The sequence below is a fragment of the Mus caroli genome, unplaced genomic scaffold (genome assembly GCF_978045245.1).
Source record: "Mus caroli unplaced genomic scaffold, Mus_caroli_1 scaffold_11, whole genome shotgun sequence".
Lineage (NCBI taxonomy): Eukaryota > Metazoa > Chordata > Mammalia > Rodentia > Muridae > Mus > Mus caroli.
The window spans coordinates 35,645,548-35,661,310 of record NW_028227266.1 but is presented as its reverse complement, the minus strand read 5'-3'; the positions used below and the strand labels follow the sequence as shown (position 1 = coordinate 35,661,310).

The following is a 15,763-nucleotide window of genomic DNA, read 5'->3' as shown; positions in this document are numbered from 1 at the left end:
CAGTCAGAACCAGATGACTTTCGGAAGGAAACCTGCATCTTAAACCCAGAGAAAGAAGTAAAGTTTAGTATTTCCCATCTCAGTGTTGTTCAAAGAATTACAGCAAGGCATCCAAAGAACATGATTACCACTTTTTCTCAAGTTCCCATCCACAAAGAGTGACTTTGTCCTGAGATAATGCTGAGAGGAATGTTGCTGAACATTTTCCCATTATTTATCCTCCAGTCATGAATGAAACTAAAAGAAGTCATCCAGGGGCTTGTTACTCATCCCATGATTTATACTGCTTTGTATTTGAAGGGAAAATTATAAAGCCATAGATGATTTAGGACTTGCCTTTTACCTCCCTGCTTTAGTGTTGTTGAAGCAAAAGAGCCCTTTCTTTCCAGTGTCTTAATGTTTCTGGTGTCTGATAATAAATGTATTAATATCCATCAAAACAGGTCTATCACTGACCTTCAGAAACCCATACACTTGGAGAAAATGACATGATTTCTATTTAAAAATTTACCTCAAATTTCCTCCTTACGTACACAGTGGAATAAAAGAAGAAAATGCATGATGCTGTAGACAATCTCCTCATTCACATTCCAGTCTCTCTGATGGACCAGCATAGAAAATTTTTCTCATTTTTATGATTTCCTGCAGGTTTGCACGAACCCCTTGATGGTAGACACTTCTCAGCCTATTTACCATAGATTTTATAAACCTAGCGTTGAATCTTTGGGGATTTAAAGTTCTTACTCAATCTATAATTTTCCTCCCAGAGTAACTACTTCCCAGGGCAGAGTTGCATGATCTCCTTCGGGAATTTTTCCACTATGTAAGAACAAATAAATTTAATAGAGAAAAACCCAAGGATATAATCACTTGCCATTTCTGGGGATCTCCTAGGATTTTACTAATAAATATGCAATTCTTTAACTTTCAGCAGACATTTTGTAAAGAATAGATGAAAGAATAAAGAAGGAACTTTAAATGCTTCTGAGTTTAAACCCAGGTTGTGAGCCTTCTTATATGAACCTGCCAAGAAATAACACAACATGCCTGACCTTTATACTTATAGTTCTAGATTTCTTTGAGTAGATAAGAAATAAGGTTTATAAAAGGTAGAATGGAATGCACATCAATTCTGTCATATGTTTCAACACAAGGAATTTCATTTTATGCTAATGAAAAGATATCCTTTTCAACAAATGCTATTGGGAAAACTCATTATGTACATACAGAAGATGGAATGTAGATTCCCATTTTTTTTTTCTGTACAAAAGTCAACTCAAAACTTACCAAAGTTCTTCAAAGAATACATAAATGTTTGAAATTTCTAGAAGAAAATAGCAGGAATATGCATTAGTATCAGGCAATCTCATTTTGAATAAGACTGCAACCGCAGAAAAAAATAATTGAATTAATAAGTGGAATTAAAGAAAACTCAAAAGTCTCTTCACAAGAAAAATATTTAGTGAAGTGACAGTAATTAGAATAGAAGAAAAAAAATGGCAGCTATTCTGACATTGTATAAATACCCAAATTCAAACGCCTAAAAAACAGAATAATAATTGAGTTAGCAAATGATCAAGTAAAAGCAGGGAATGAAGCACACTGAAAGAATGCTTGCTGAGTATGCATGGAACCCTTATTGTGATATCCATTGTTGCAAAAACACAATAATTAAATGAGCAAATGAACTGAAAATAAGTTTTCCAAAAATTACAATAGCTAATAAATATGTGAAAGATTATTCACTACCATTTTCTATCAGAAAAATTGAAAATCAAAAATAGATGAAAAGACTGGGAGTAACTGGGACCAGCGGGATCGAGTGGCACAGGAATCTCGCCCGATCAGTGGCTTGCGTACCTTCAGGTCTTCCCTGGTTTAACTTGGACATAACTCTTCAGCCAGTTCCACAGACCCCAGGGGAGGCTCCACTTCCAGCAGTCTAGTATACCCAGAATCCCAGGATCCCAGGATCCCAGGATCTCAGGATCCTAGGAGCTTGGTCACACAAATATCTTAGGGTCTCAGAGGCAGCTTAACTCCTAGGAACTCTGACACACCCAGAATTTCAGGATCACAGAGATAGCTGGACTCTGAGGAGTTCTGACTCAATCAGGATTAGAGGAAGGACAGGATCCAGTCAGATATAGCAAGGGCAGGGAGCACTGGAGATAATATGGTGGAAGGCAAGCTTACGAACATAAACAACAGAAATCACAGTTACTTGGTATCATTGTAAACCAATTTTCCCACAATAGCAAGTCCTGGATACACCATCACACCTGAAAAAGCAAGATTCGGATCTAAAGTCACTTCACGTGAAAATAATAGAGGACTTTAAGAAGGACATAAATAACTCCCTAAAAGAAATATAGGTGAACACAGGTAAACAGGTAGAAGCCCTAAAAGAGGAAACGTAAAAATACCTTAAAGAATTATAGGAAAACACAATCAAACAAGTGAAGGAAATGAACAAAACCATCCAATTTCTAAAACTGGAAATAGAAACAATAGTGAAATCACAAAGGGAGAGAACACAGGAGGTAGAAAACCTAGGAAAGAGATCAGCACTCACAGATGCAAGCATCACCAACAGAATACAAGAGATACAAGAGAGGATCTCAAGGGCAGAAGATACCTTTAGAAAACATTGACACAACAGTCAAAGAAAATGCAAAATGAAAAAAAGCTCCAAACCCAAAACATCCAGGAAATCCAGGACACAATGAGAAGACCAAACCTAAAGATAATAGATATAGAAGAAAGCAAAGATTCCCAACATAAAGGGACACTAAATATCTTCAACAAAATTATAGAAGAAAACTTCCCTAAACTAAAGAAAGAGATACCCATGAACATACAAGACGCCTACAGAAATCCAAATAGACTGGACCAGAAAAGAAATTCCTCCCATCACATAATAATCAAAACACCAAATGCTTTAAATATAGAATATTAAAAGCAATAAGGGAAAAAGGTCAAGTAACATATAAAGCCAGAACTATCATAATTACACCAGACTTCTCCCCAGAGACAACGAAAGCTAGAAGATCCTGGGCAGATGTCATACAGACCAGAAGAGAACATAAATGTCAGCCCAGGCTACTATACCCAGCAAAATTCTCAATTACCATAGACTGAGAAAAAAAAAGATATTCCATGACAGAACAAAATTTGCACAGTATCTTTCCACAAATCTAGTACAACAAAGGACAATAAATGGAAAATAGCATCACAAGGTGGGTAACTACACCCTAGAAAAAGCAAGAAAGTAATCTTTCAACAAACCCAAAAGAAGATAAGCATAGGAACATAATTCCACCTCTAACAACAAAAATAACAGAGAGTAACAATCACTTTTCCTTAATATCTCTTAACATCAATAGACCCAATAAAAATACATAGACTAACAGACTGGATACTTAAATAGGACCCAGTATTTTGTTGCATACAGGAAACCCACCTCAGTGTCAAAGACAGGCACTGCCTCAGAATAAAAGGTTGGAATACAAATTTCTAAGCAAATGGTCCCAAGAAACAAGCTGGAGTAGCCATTCTAATATCAAATAAAAATCGACTTTTAACCAAAAGTTATCAAAAAGGATAATAAAGGGCATGTCATCCTGGTCAAAGGAAAAATCTACCAGGATGAACTCTTAATTCTGAACATCTATGCTCCAAATGCAACGGCACCCACATTCATAAAAGAAAACTTACTAAAGCTCAAAGCACACATCACACCCCACACAATAATAGTGGGAGACTTTACCACCCCATTCTCAGCAATGGACAGATCACAGAAACAGAAATTAAACAGAGACACAGGGAAAACTGACAGAACTTAAGAACCAAATGGATCTGACATATATTTATAGAACATTTCATCTTAAGGCAAAAGAATATACTTTCTTCTCAGCAGCTCATGGTACCTTCTCCAGAATTGAATATAATATGCCACAAAACAGGCCTGAACAGATACAAAAAGATTGAAATAATCCCATGCACCCTATCAAATCCCAACAGACTAAACTGATCTTAAATTCCAACAAAAACAATGTAAAACATACATACACATGGAAACTGAACAATGCTCTACTCAATAATAACTTGATCAAGGAAGAAATATAAAGAAAGAAATTAAAGACATTTATAAAATTTAATGAAAATGAAGACACATCATATCAAAAATTTTGGGACACAATGAAAGCAGTGGTAAGAGGAAAACACATAGCTCTAATTGTCTCCAAAAATAAACTGGAGAGAGCTTACACTAGGAGCTTGACAACACACCTGAAAGCTCTAGAACAAAAAGAAGCAAATACACCAATGAGGAGTAGACTGCAGGAAATAATCAAACTCAGGCCTAAAATCAAACAAGGTAGAAACAAAAAGAACTGTAGCAAGAATCAACAAAATCAGGACCTGGTTCTTTGAGAAAACCAACAAGATAGATAAACCCTTAGCCACACTAACCAGAGGTCAGAGAGACAGTGTCCAAATTAATAAAATCAGAAATGAAAAGGGAGACATAACAACAGAAACCGTGGAAATTCAAAAAATCATCAGATTTTACTACAAAAGTTTATACTCAACTAAATTGGAAAATCTGGATGAAATGGAAAATTTTCTAGACACATATAAGGTGCCAAAGTTAAAACAGGATCAGATAAACCATCTAAACAGTCCCACAATCCATAAAGAAATAGAAGCAATCATTAATAGTTTCCCAACCAAAAAACACCCAAGACCAGATGGGTTTAGTGGTGAATGCTATCAGACCTTTAAGAAGACCTAATGCAATACTCTTCAAACTATTCCACAAGATATAAACAAAAGGAACACAAACAAAAATTGGACATAGTACTACCTGAGGACCCAGCTATACCACTAGGCAAGTGCTGAGTGACCAGTGAACTTTATGGAGTTAGCTGACAATTCCTAGAACAGGTGCACTCGTGCATTTGATGACAGATGTCTGCTTTTAATGCAGCTGTGGACTGAGGTGTGGCTCAGAGGGCACTTTTTCACTACATGTAAGACCCTGGAGCCCTTTCCCAGCCCTGTCAAAAATAAATGGATGGATAAAAAAAAACTGTATAACTATTTAAGTAAAATTAAATTCAACATTTTTCACTAATTCTTGGGAGTACATTAGTTTTTAGTAAAAATCTGTATGTTACTGATAAAAATTTATTTGTTATGTATATTTTTAGAAATTTTATTATACATTTATTATACAAAAAGGATTTCATCTAGTAAACTTTGAACATATTCACCTATCACTCTTTCACTCTTTTTTTAACCTTTACAACTGTGATATTATATACCCACATATACCATGATGATCTTCAGTTCTATTGATTTTTCACACAAATACAATAGTTGCAATACTGTTTATAACTGAAGTAATAAACCTATGGAGTGTATGATATTACATGATGTGTATACATGCATCAGTTGATGGGCAACTCTGAAGTGGAAATTTCTGGTTTCTTTAGAGATTCAGTTGTATCATTTAATTTTTTTTTTCTGGAAACTGGCTTATGAAAAGATATTTTTGCTGAAGTAGACACATGGGAGGATGTTTTGCTGAGAACAGATACTTGGTGTTTTTCTGGAAACAGCCTGAAAAAAGGGCATGTGAAGTTTTTCCATTCTAGTGAGACAAATATAAGAGTACTTGATCCTTGTTTTGTGACAAGGCTTTATTGGTGGGTAATATTTCAAAAACAGGCTGGAGTCCAACAGTTGAGTCTATTGGCATTAGCATTTTCAAGTTAAGAGAGTCTCAACTTTCTCATATTAAAAGAATAGGGAGGATGTAATCTGGCCTCAGTACCAGAAACTGGTGAAAAGAGGTAGCAAGTTGGTACTCTATCTCTCCATGATTTGAAGACTTGATTAGGATTGCCTTCATATGTTTTAGGAATGGTTCACTACACTAGGTTTCCACATCACCCCTCGAATGCTCAGTTCTTGCTGTCTCTCCATATGTATTCTTCCCATCCCAACCTGATCCTCCTGTTCCAACCCCTGCCTCCTGTTCACCTATATATCATATTATGTTCCCCTTCCTCTACTAGGAAGATCTATGTGCCAACAGCAGTCCTTTATTTTATATGTAAACACTTTGAATCTACATATCATAGCATGCTTATTATTTATTTAATGGCTATATCTGCATATAAGAGAATGCATAGCATATTTCTCTTTCAGGGACAGAGTTACTTTGCTCAGGATAAAATTTTCAAGTGGCATCCATTCATCTGTAAATTGTATACTGTCATTTTAAAAACATCTGGGTTTAAAACATTTTGTAAGTGTGCCAATTTTTAATATCTATTCTTATGTTGAAGGACTTCTAGGTTGTTCCCAATTCCTGGCTACTGTGAATAGAGAAACAATGACCATGGATGAGCAAGAGTTCTCATGGATATGCCCAAGAGAAGAAGAGTGGGATCATCAGGTGGCTTGATTCCTAACTTTGTGAGAAACCACCAAACTGAGATCTGTAGTGGGTGTACAAGTTTGCACTCCTACCAGAAATAGAAGAGTATTTTCCTTACTCAGTATTCTCCCCAGCATCAGCTGTCATTTGTGTTATAGTTCTTGCCATTCTGACAGATGTAAGCAGGAATATCAAAGTAGTTTTGATTTGTATTTCTTTAATTACTAAAGATGGTAAACTTTTCATTGTTTCTCAGTCATTTGAATTTACTTTATTGAGAATTCTCTATTTTGATTTGTACCCCGTTTTTAAATTGGATTATTTGGTAATATCTAGTTTCTCTCTCTCTCTCTCTCTCTCTCTCTCTCTCTCTCTCTCTCTCTCTCTCTCTCACACACACACACACACACACACACACACTTTATACAATGTAATATAATATGTATAATTATATATTATATATATATATATATAATTTGATATTAGTCCTCTGTCAGATTTTGAGTTGGTAACAATATTTTCAAATTCTGTAAGCTGATGCTTTTTCTGAATGATGTTGTCCGTCCCTTGAAGAAGTTTATCAGTTCGCTGAGGTCCGATTTATTAATTCTTGGTTTTAGTGCCAATGCAACTGCTGTGTTATTTAGAAAGTCATCTCATGTCACACTACTAGGTCTAACTTATATACAATTGAGTTATTGTCCCATGGAAATCCACAAATAACTGTGACACAAAACTGTAGAGATACAATGATGTCCTACCTACAAACTATGTTAAAGTAATGATGGCACAAATCTTATGAAAGTAACCAACCATTGTCTGATTTGACTTACAGCCCACTCCCTCAGAGAGAAGCCATAGCCAACACTTTTTGCTGACCAAGAACCAAAGTTTAGATAACCCTATCAAATCCAAGTACAAAAGAAGTAGAAAAAAATGAAAAATGACATCTAATGAAAATCTTCTATACTCATAGGATTGTCAGAGAGGCTTCCTCCTTCACCAGATCAACCACACGTTACAAAGAGAAAGAAAGAGATCTGGGAAGAATAAGTTCTAAAAGGAATGTCTCCATCAAATCCCTCCTCTCAAACCTCAGAGAAGGCAGTAGTAGACAGAAAGAGTGTAAGAGTCATAGAAGATGAAGGGTACCAGGAGAAGAAAGTCCTCTAAATCAACTGAGCAAAGCCTATCAGAACACACAGAGATTGACCAGCAAGCAGAATGCCTGCATAGATATGCACCAGGTCTTCTCCATATATTTTATGGATTTCAGTTTAGTGTTTTTATAGAACTCTGTAGTATGTGAACAATTTGTTCTCTGAATTTTGCAACTTTTCTTGTTCTCTTTTCTTTCTGTTGGTTTGCCTTCTCCAACAATGAAGTGATGGTTTTGTTATATTTTACTATATTTTATTTTATTAGGTCTTGTTAACTTTTAGAGGTCTGTTGTTTTCTAATGAGAGACAGAAAGGGCCTGGATCTGAATGGCAGAGGAGGAAGAATTTAGAGAAGTTGAGGGAAGATGAAACTGTAATCAGTATATATTATATGGAAAAAAATCTATTTTCAATAAAAGGAAAATAGTGGGAAAGGGAATTAAACGAAAAGGATGTAAACACAAATGAGGTTGATATGTTCCATAATTATTGTTTGTTAAAAAGCATAATTATTTGTTATAATAACATCAGAGAGGAACAGGGACTTGGGAATTTTAAAAACTGTGAATAATGAGAATACATATAGCTTACTTGAAATAGGGTACTTCCAGTTGAAAATAGTCTTACACTTATATATCATACATATAAGCCTCTTTTTATACACACACGTGTACAATTTAAATGAAATTATCACTTCTGTGCCAATAATGATTCCCCCAAAGGACATACACTAGCAAGCAAAAATTCCAATACCAGGAATAGGAGGTCCCATTTTGAATTGTTGGCCAAGGGAATCCAGTGGACTCCAAAAAGTTATCGTATACTGCTGTTGACCTTGGTTGCCTCCAAGAAGTTGAAAATAATGCAGCTTGATGAAGAAACCACACACTTCAAACAGAAGATGTGAAAGAATTGATCAGGATCTGATCCAAAAGCCTATCCAGGGAGGACTATCTTTCATTCTATTACAAAGTGTTATTTGAGTTGCCAAAGAAGAAAATTAGCCGATTGTCTAACTCAGTAACATCACCTATGAATCACAACAATGACCAACATGGCAAGACACCCCTTACAATGAAAAGTAGCACCTCATACCTAGGAGCTAACCAGCAGCTGTTTAAATGAACTTAAGGCCAGCTCAATAGGAGGGAATTATGTGTGATACTGGAAGCCTAGCGAATACCCAGAGCTAGTGAGGCTATGGATTCTAAAGCAGAACATACAATCACCACTTTACTAATGCAGTGTAACTCTTCATACCTGCGTTCTAAATACTTGTATCAAACCAATATGTACACCTCATACCACCTATCAAAGCTTCTCTTTGTAATAGGTGAAGAACACTAGAGGTGGTCAAATTGTAGAGAACAGTTGATCTTTGATTCTAAGTTCCAATTTATAAATCTGCAACACAAGTCCTGCACCTAAAGCTCAGGGGATATAAGGAAAGTCGGAACAGTAAGATTATGAGGCAGAGTACCGGGAAATCTTTCTGGAGATTGAGTCACCTAGAAATGAGAAACCCATGATATTTCGAAAGTATTTATGCTAAGCAAGACCTGAGCACGTAAAACATCATGTTAATAGACATGTTAATGTGGAAGGGAGAAATCTCATGAGGCATCACATCTAGACCAATTAATGCTTAAAGTGAAAAAGAATTAGTCTTCCCAAGCAAGAGACACTCTTACTGGTTCCCAGATTCGAAGTCATCTACCCTGAAATCATACATTCAAGCAACACTAAACAGAACCAGCATGATAGACAGATCGTAGATGGATAGATAGATAGATAGATAGATAGATAGATAGATAGATAGATAGATAGATAGATGATAGATGTGTGTGAATTTGTGTGTGTGCGCTTGTGTGTGTGTGTTTGTGTGTGTTGTGTATGATTGATGACAGATAGATAAATAGGTACAGATATGAACAGATAGTAATACATATAATATGTATGTGTACAAAATAAAAAGAGGCCACTAATTTGAGAGAAAATTGAGAATTGGGGAGAAGGTGAAGTAAGGGGCAAATGGCAATGGTATAATTATATTTTAAATGAAAATAAATAACTCCTCCTTCTCTAGCTTACAAAATTCATATGTTACATAAAAATGTGCCCAGTTTCACAGAGCATTGTCTGAATGGCAACCTGGTGTGACCACTTGTATTGTGCAGCATGTCTGCAGAAGTGTTACTGTAAATGACAGAAAACAGACTTTGTTACCATGAGATCAATATTTCACTTAGAGCAAACAGTTTGTATCTGTATGCAAAGTAGGGTATTTCAGTTTTTCTGTACATATTTCTTCTGAATTGAAATGTTCCTTCCTAGAGAGAGGACAAAGTTTACTAAGACTCAGTTTTTATGTAAGTTTGCAGTTCAAATTTTTAATCATAAATGTTATTAAATTTGGAGTTTATTTAAATAAAATTATTTCATTTTTTCCAGGTAAATAAAAGCAATTAAACTTGAAACATAAACCTCTTTGCTGAAATGATAACTTAATGGATAAAGCACTTGCTGTGTAAAAGTGAGGACTTGAGGTCAAACCTGAGAAGCTACATAATTTCCTGGTTGGTACCTTGATCTGCCTGTAGTTGCAGTACTCAGAAGGCAGAGACAGGATATCTTTTGAGCAAGTTAGCTGTCTAGACTAGCTATATTACTGAGCTCAGATGTCAATTGAGAGACTAACTCGGTGAATTCATGAATAATGATGGTTAAAGTCTCCTTATGTCAGCCTCATGCATCTTCATGCTCACACATGTCCATGCATACCTTGTGTATGCACTCATATGAACACTATACACACATGCAAATGGAAGAAATAAATAAGTCCATTTGCTTCACAGAACTGAGCCACCAGGGTATGCTGTTGACTAGAAAAGAATACTGAGATGACATTTCCTATCTTGAGCTTACAACTCAACATTCCCTTCTCTTTTAAGTCATTTTAGGTTTGAGTTTTACACATCTGACCCTGTGACCTTAAGAAATTGTGTATGTCTACTAAAATATGTGTATGTAAGTAGTTTTCAAACCACTTTTCACAACTCTTTGAAGTAAAGAAAAAGGCAAAAAAAAAAAAGAATTAAAAAGCATAGAATATTCTTTTTTTCTTTTTCTTTTTTTATTGGTTATTTTATTTATTAACATTTCAAATGTCCCTACTCCTGGTTTCCCCTCCACAACCATCATATCCCAACCCCACTCCCCCTCACTCTATGAAAGTGCCCCCCCCCCCCCCACCTACCCAGCCATTCCTGCCTCACTGCCTTAGCATCCTCCTATGCTGAGGCATTAAGCCTCCACAGGACCAATGGCTTCCTCTCTCATTGATACAAGCTAAGACAATTTTCTGTTACATATACAGCTGGAGACATGGATCCCTCCATGTATACTCTTTGGGTGGTGACCACCCCTGGGAGCTCTGGGGTGGTCATGGTCCAGTTAGTTAACAGTGTTCTTCCTATGTGGTTACAATCCCCTTTAGCTCTTTCAGGCATTCCCCTAACTCTTCCATTTGTGTCCCCATTCTCAGTCCAATGGTTGGCTGTGAGCACACACATCTTTATTGGTCAAGAGCTGGCAGAATCTCTCAGGGGGCAGCTGTATTAGGCTCTTGTCAAGTGTTTCTTGGCATCAACAATAGTGTCTAGTTTGGTGTCTGCAGATGGAATGGATCCCTAGGTGGGGGCAATCTTTGGATGGTGTTTCTTTCAGTTTGTGCTCTACTCTTTGTCTCTCTATTTCCTTTAGAGAGGAACAATTCTGGGTTTAAATTTTTGAGATGGGTGGTGGCCACATCCCCTAACTGTAGGCCATGCCTATCTACTGGTTATGGTCTCTACATATTCTATCTTCCCTTTGTTGGGTATTTCATTTAATGTTATCCCTGTTTGGTCCTTGGAACCTCTTGCATCCTGGCATCTGGTACTTTCTAGTGGCTATTCCCAGTTTCTCATCCCCCAGTGCTACTCACCTCTATTCAGGAGTCAGGTGAGAAGTATAGTGGATCAGGAAATAGAATATTCTTGAGACATCAATTTTAAGCACAGTTGATAGATATATAAATATTGTAATAAATAAAACTGCTTGACTCTAGTACAATTAACTTTAATCAGATTGATTCAAAGATTTAACTGGTATAATGATTTTTTGGGGCTATATCTTCAAGCAAATATTTAAGAATGTTTCAGGCTGGCAAGATGGGACAGCGGTTAAGAGCACTGACTGCTCTTCCGAAGGTCCTGAGTTCAAATCCCAGCAACCACATGGTGGCTCACAACCGTCCATAATGAGATCTGATGCCCTCTTTTAGTGAGTCTGAAGACAACTACAGTGTTCTTATACAAAATCTTTGGGCCGGAGCTAGCAGAGTTGACTGGAGGGAGCAGAGGTCCTAAAGATTCAATTCCCAACACCCACAGGAAGGCTCACAACTATCTGAAGGCTACAGTGTACTCATATGCATAAAATAAAATAAATAAATGTTTAAAAAAAAAAAAAGCCGGGCGTGGTGGCGCACGCCTTTAGTCCCAGCACTCGGGAGGCAGAGGCAGGCGGATTTCTGAGTTCGAGGCCAGCCTGGTCTACAAAGTGAGTGCCAGGACAGCCAGGGCTACACAGAGAAACCCTGTCTGGAAAAAAACCAAAAAAAAAAAAAAAAAAGAATGTTTCAAATATCATTTTCAACATAAATAAAAGAATTACAGTTTAAATGTTCATCAAAGCACACATACTCACTGTTTTTGTTTTGTTTTGTTTTGTTTTTATATTTCCTTCAACCGTAAGCAGTCTCTTCTGGTGGAAAAGGCAATGCTCCTAATATCCAGAAAGCTCACAATATTCACAATTTACTGCTACAAGAAAAGGTTACTAGTAAATGGTCTCTGGAGGAATAATACTCTATGTAGAGTTGACTGCTTGTCAGTTTTGGGGATTGCTTGTGATGGCCAGGGTTTATCAGTGATGCAGCTGTATCTGAGTTTCTTATATTCCTGTCAGTGTTCCATCATCTACACTTTTGTGAGTACTCCCCCCCCAAAAATTCATTGTTTTATCAGCTTGATCTGTGTTCAATTGTTTCTTTGGTCTGTTGCTGATACTATAAGTAGAATAACTAAAAATATAACCTTGTGTCACCAGAAAAAGTCTTATGATGTACACGAAAGATCATGTGTTCTGAACAGATTCTGGTCCTGTGAGCACACACAAAATAAAATGTTGCACAGTATAATTAACAGCTTTAAGGGTGTCTGGCTAACTCACTTTTCTCTATAAATAAATATGCCACATGGAGTAGGCTACATAAATGTACATTTAACTAAGTGAATATGACTCCCTGGAAAAGCTTATTCAATCTCTCCAGTCTCACCATCCTAAAAACCCCTTTTTAGGATATCCTTATAAAAGAGGGTGAAAATATTACTCTGTGTCCCATGCATGTGCCACTTAAATATATACACTGTAAGAATATATGCAATTTTCAATTCAATCCTATATCTTCTCATTATCTCTATAATAAGGCATTATGGCTGAGTCTATTTATTGACAGAAGTGCAACTTTTAAAATCATTATGAAAAAATGCTATAGAAGGTCTGTCTATTTTTTATAATCATCTGCCTTTGCATTTCTTCATCTTTACACAATGACTATGATCCTAGATTCTGAATCATAAACTATGTGCCTTTAAAAAGTTATATAACTACTTCTTTGTCCAGATACATGTAGACATAAGAATATAGATATACATATTACTCTTGACCTTGAAAATTAAACTCAAACAAAAGTATGTATATACTTTATTCCAAAACCTTAAGGGCAGCTGTGGATTGTTTTTCACAGGAAGCAAATACATTGTTCTTACAAAATTTCATCTTTCATATATAAAAAACACAGTAAATAAATTGACCTATGTTCTGTCACCAGGAATGTTAGTATGTCATTTGAAAACAATCATAGACCAATCAATATATCAGAGGATGACAGTGACAATTTCAGCTTGGTTTAACAAGGCAATCAGAGTGTAGGTGTATTATCAAAATTGTGGTAATGAATAGCTAACTAGGCTGATAACTTCCTCAGAGTCTTGTGAGAATCAAATATTATTTAAGTAAAGTACAGAATTTCATAATAAATGTGAGACTAAAAGTCTGAAATACACACTTCTCTAAAGGACCAAAAAAGGATCTTGAAAATTTGATAACTATGCTGTATCTACATTTCTGTCCTCTTTTATCTAATCTAAGTAACTTAGTTAATGAAACTCACTGTTGTCTAAGGAAACAAACAAGCAAAGAAAACCAAAATTTTCTAAGAAAAGAAAGCAAGAAAGCAAAAAAAAAAAAAAAAAAAAAAAAAAAAAAAAAAAAAAACAAGGAAAAAAGAAAGAAAGAAAGACAGAAAGAAAGAGAGAAAGAAAGAGAGATAGAGAGAGAGGAAAGATAGGTGGACATAAAGATTACAGCTCATGAATTTTCTTGCAGAAAAGGCACATAATAAAAAGCTATAATCATTGGTTATTTTTTTAAAAAAAGAAAGATGGGGAACAGGGTCTTGATTTAATATTGACAATGAATAATATCTTGGAGCCATATGAAGATGAAAACAATTCTGACAGAAAAAAAATTAGACATAAGAGTTACACTTCATAGTAGGAAGAAGAAAGAGATTACAGTGGAATTTTTTTCTAGACTAAAGACAGGAAAAGAAAGCAGAACAGAAGAATGTAATGAAAAAAACAAAGAGAGAATAAATCAATGTAGTGGGGGCAGGACCATAAAATCACAACTGTTCATTCAGCTTGTGATTCTTTTCATTGTTCTCTTCACAGCAAGTTTGACATCCTTGTTCCTGAGGCTATAAATGAGAGGATTCAGCATGGGAACCACAAGAGTATAAAATACTGAGAAAATTTTCCCCTGGCCCACAGTCTCAGCAGATGATGGCTTGACATAAGCAAGGAGACCAGACCCATAAAAGAGGCTAACAGTTATGATGTGGGACCCACAAGTGCCCAGGGCTTTTGACCAACCCTTACTTGATGACATATGAAGGATATTGGAAAGGATCATTGCATATGAAACTAAAATAATGAGGCTAGATAAAATGATAATTGTCCCAACCACAGCAGAACTTACAAGCTCGTTGACATAGGTGCTGGTACAAGAGAGCTGAAGGAGGGGGAAGATGTCACACATGTAGTGGTTGATGATGTTTGAATTACAAAAACTGAGCCTGATCATAAACCCTGTATGAGTCATGGCCCCAGCAAAACCCATCAAGTAAGAACCAAATACCAGCAGAGAGCAGATCTTAGGGGACATGACAGTTGTGTACTTGAGGGGATGACAGATGGCCACATAGCGATCATAGGCCATGGCTGTCAGCACATAACATTCAGAGTTGGCAAAAAGGCAGAATAAAAACAGCTGACTCATGCATCCAGCATAGGAAATGGTGTTGTGCTCTGAAACAAAACTCGTCAGCATTGTGGGGTTACAGACAAGTGAATAACAAAAATCAATGCAGGACAGATTGAAGATGAAAAAGTACATGGGAGTGTGAAGATGTGAATTTAGGCAAATGAGATTCATTAAGCTCAGGTTTCCCACCACAGTGGCTGTGTAGTTTAACAAAAAGAGGACAAACAGAGGCAACTGGAGCTCTTGTTGAATGGTTAATCCCATAAAAATGAACTCAGTCACTGAATAGTTACTTTCTGAAACCATTTGCTTCATGACTTGCATCTGAAATAATAAGAGAATAAAGTGTAATTAATAAGAATGTCATCATTGATCTCAGACTGAGAACTGGAGTTCCTGCTAACTGGGTTTGGAGTTATTGAACACACAGCAAGGCATACAATAGCACTACTGTTCATGTTTGCTTCCTCAAAAAGCCCCATTTCTCCTTTCCTCAGACACATTTTATGTCCGTGCATCCAAAAAATGAAGGCAGAACTCCAGTGTCTCTTCACATTACTCCCCTTGGTTTTCCTAGACTTCACTAGGAATTAGTGCGGAGAGTATGTGTACCTGATCCACAGAGGTTGAAGAGAAATTAAGAAAGTACGGATTAGTTACTGCTCACCTGGATTTTCTGGAGACTTTTCTGCTCTCAAAACACATGATGTGTTCCTCCTCACTG

At 36.3% G+C, this 15,763-nt stretch overlaps 1 protein-coding gene across 1 annotated transcript; it reads right to left on the bottom strand.

Moving 5' to 3' along the window:
* Positions 1-14,412: 14,412 nt before the first annotated feature.
* LOC110302095 (olfactory receptor 8C8-like) lies at positions 14,413-15,369 on the bottom strand. Its single transcript, XM_021172873.1, has one exon. It carries the CDS (start codon positions 15,361-15,363, stop codon positions 14,413-14,415), a length of 951 nt encoding a protein of 316 aa, XP_021028532.1. The 5' UTR covers positions 15,364-15,369.
* Positions 15,370-15,763: the final 394 nt, after the last annotated feature.

Excerpts from the sequence above, each read along its gene's own strand:
- LOC110302095 (XM_021172873.1), bottom strand. The coding sequence starts at position 15,363 with ATGCAAGTCATGAAGCAAATGGTTTCAGAAAGTAACTATTCAGTGACT.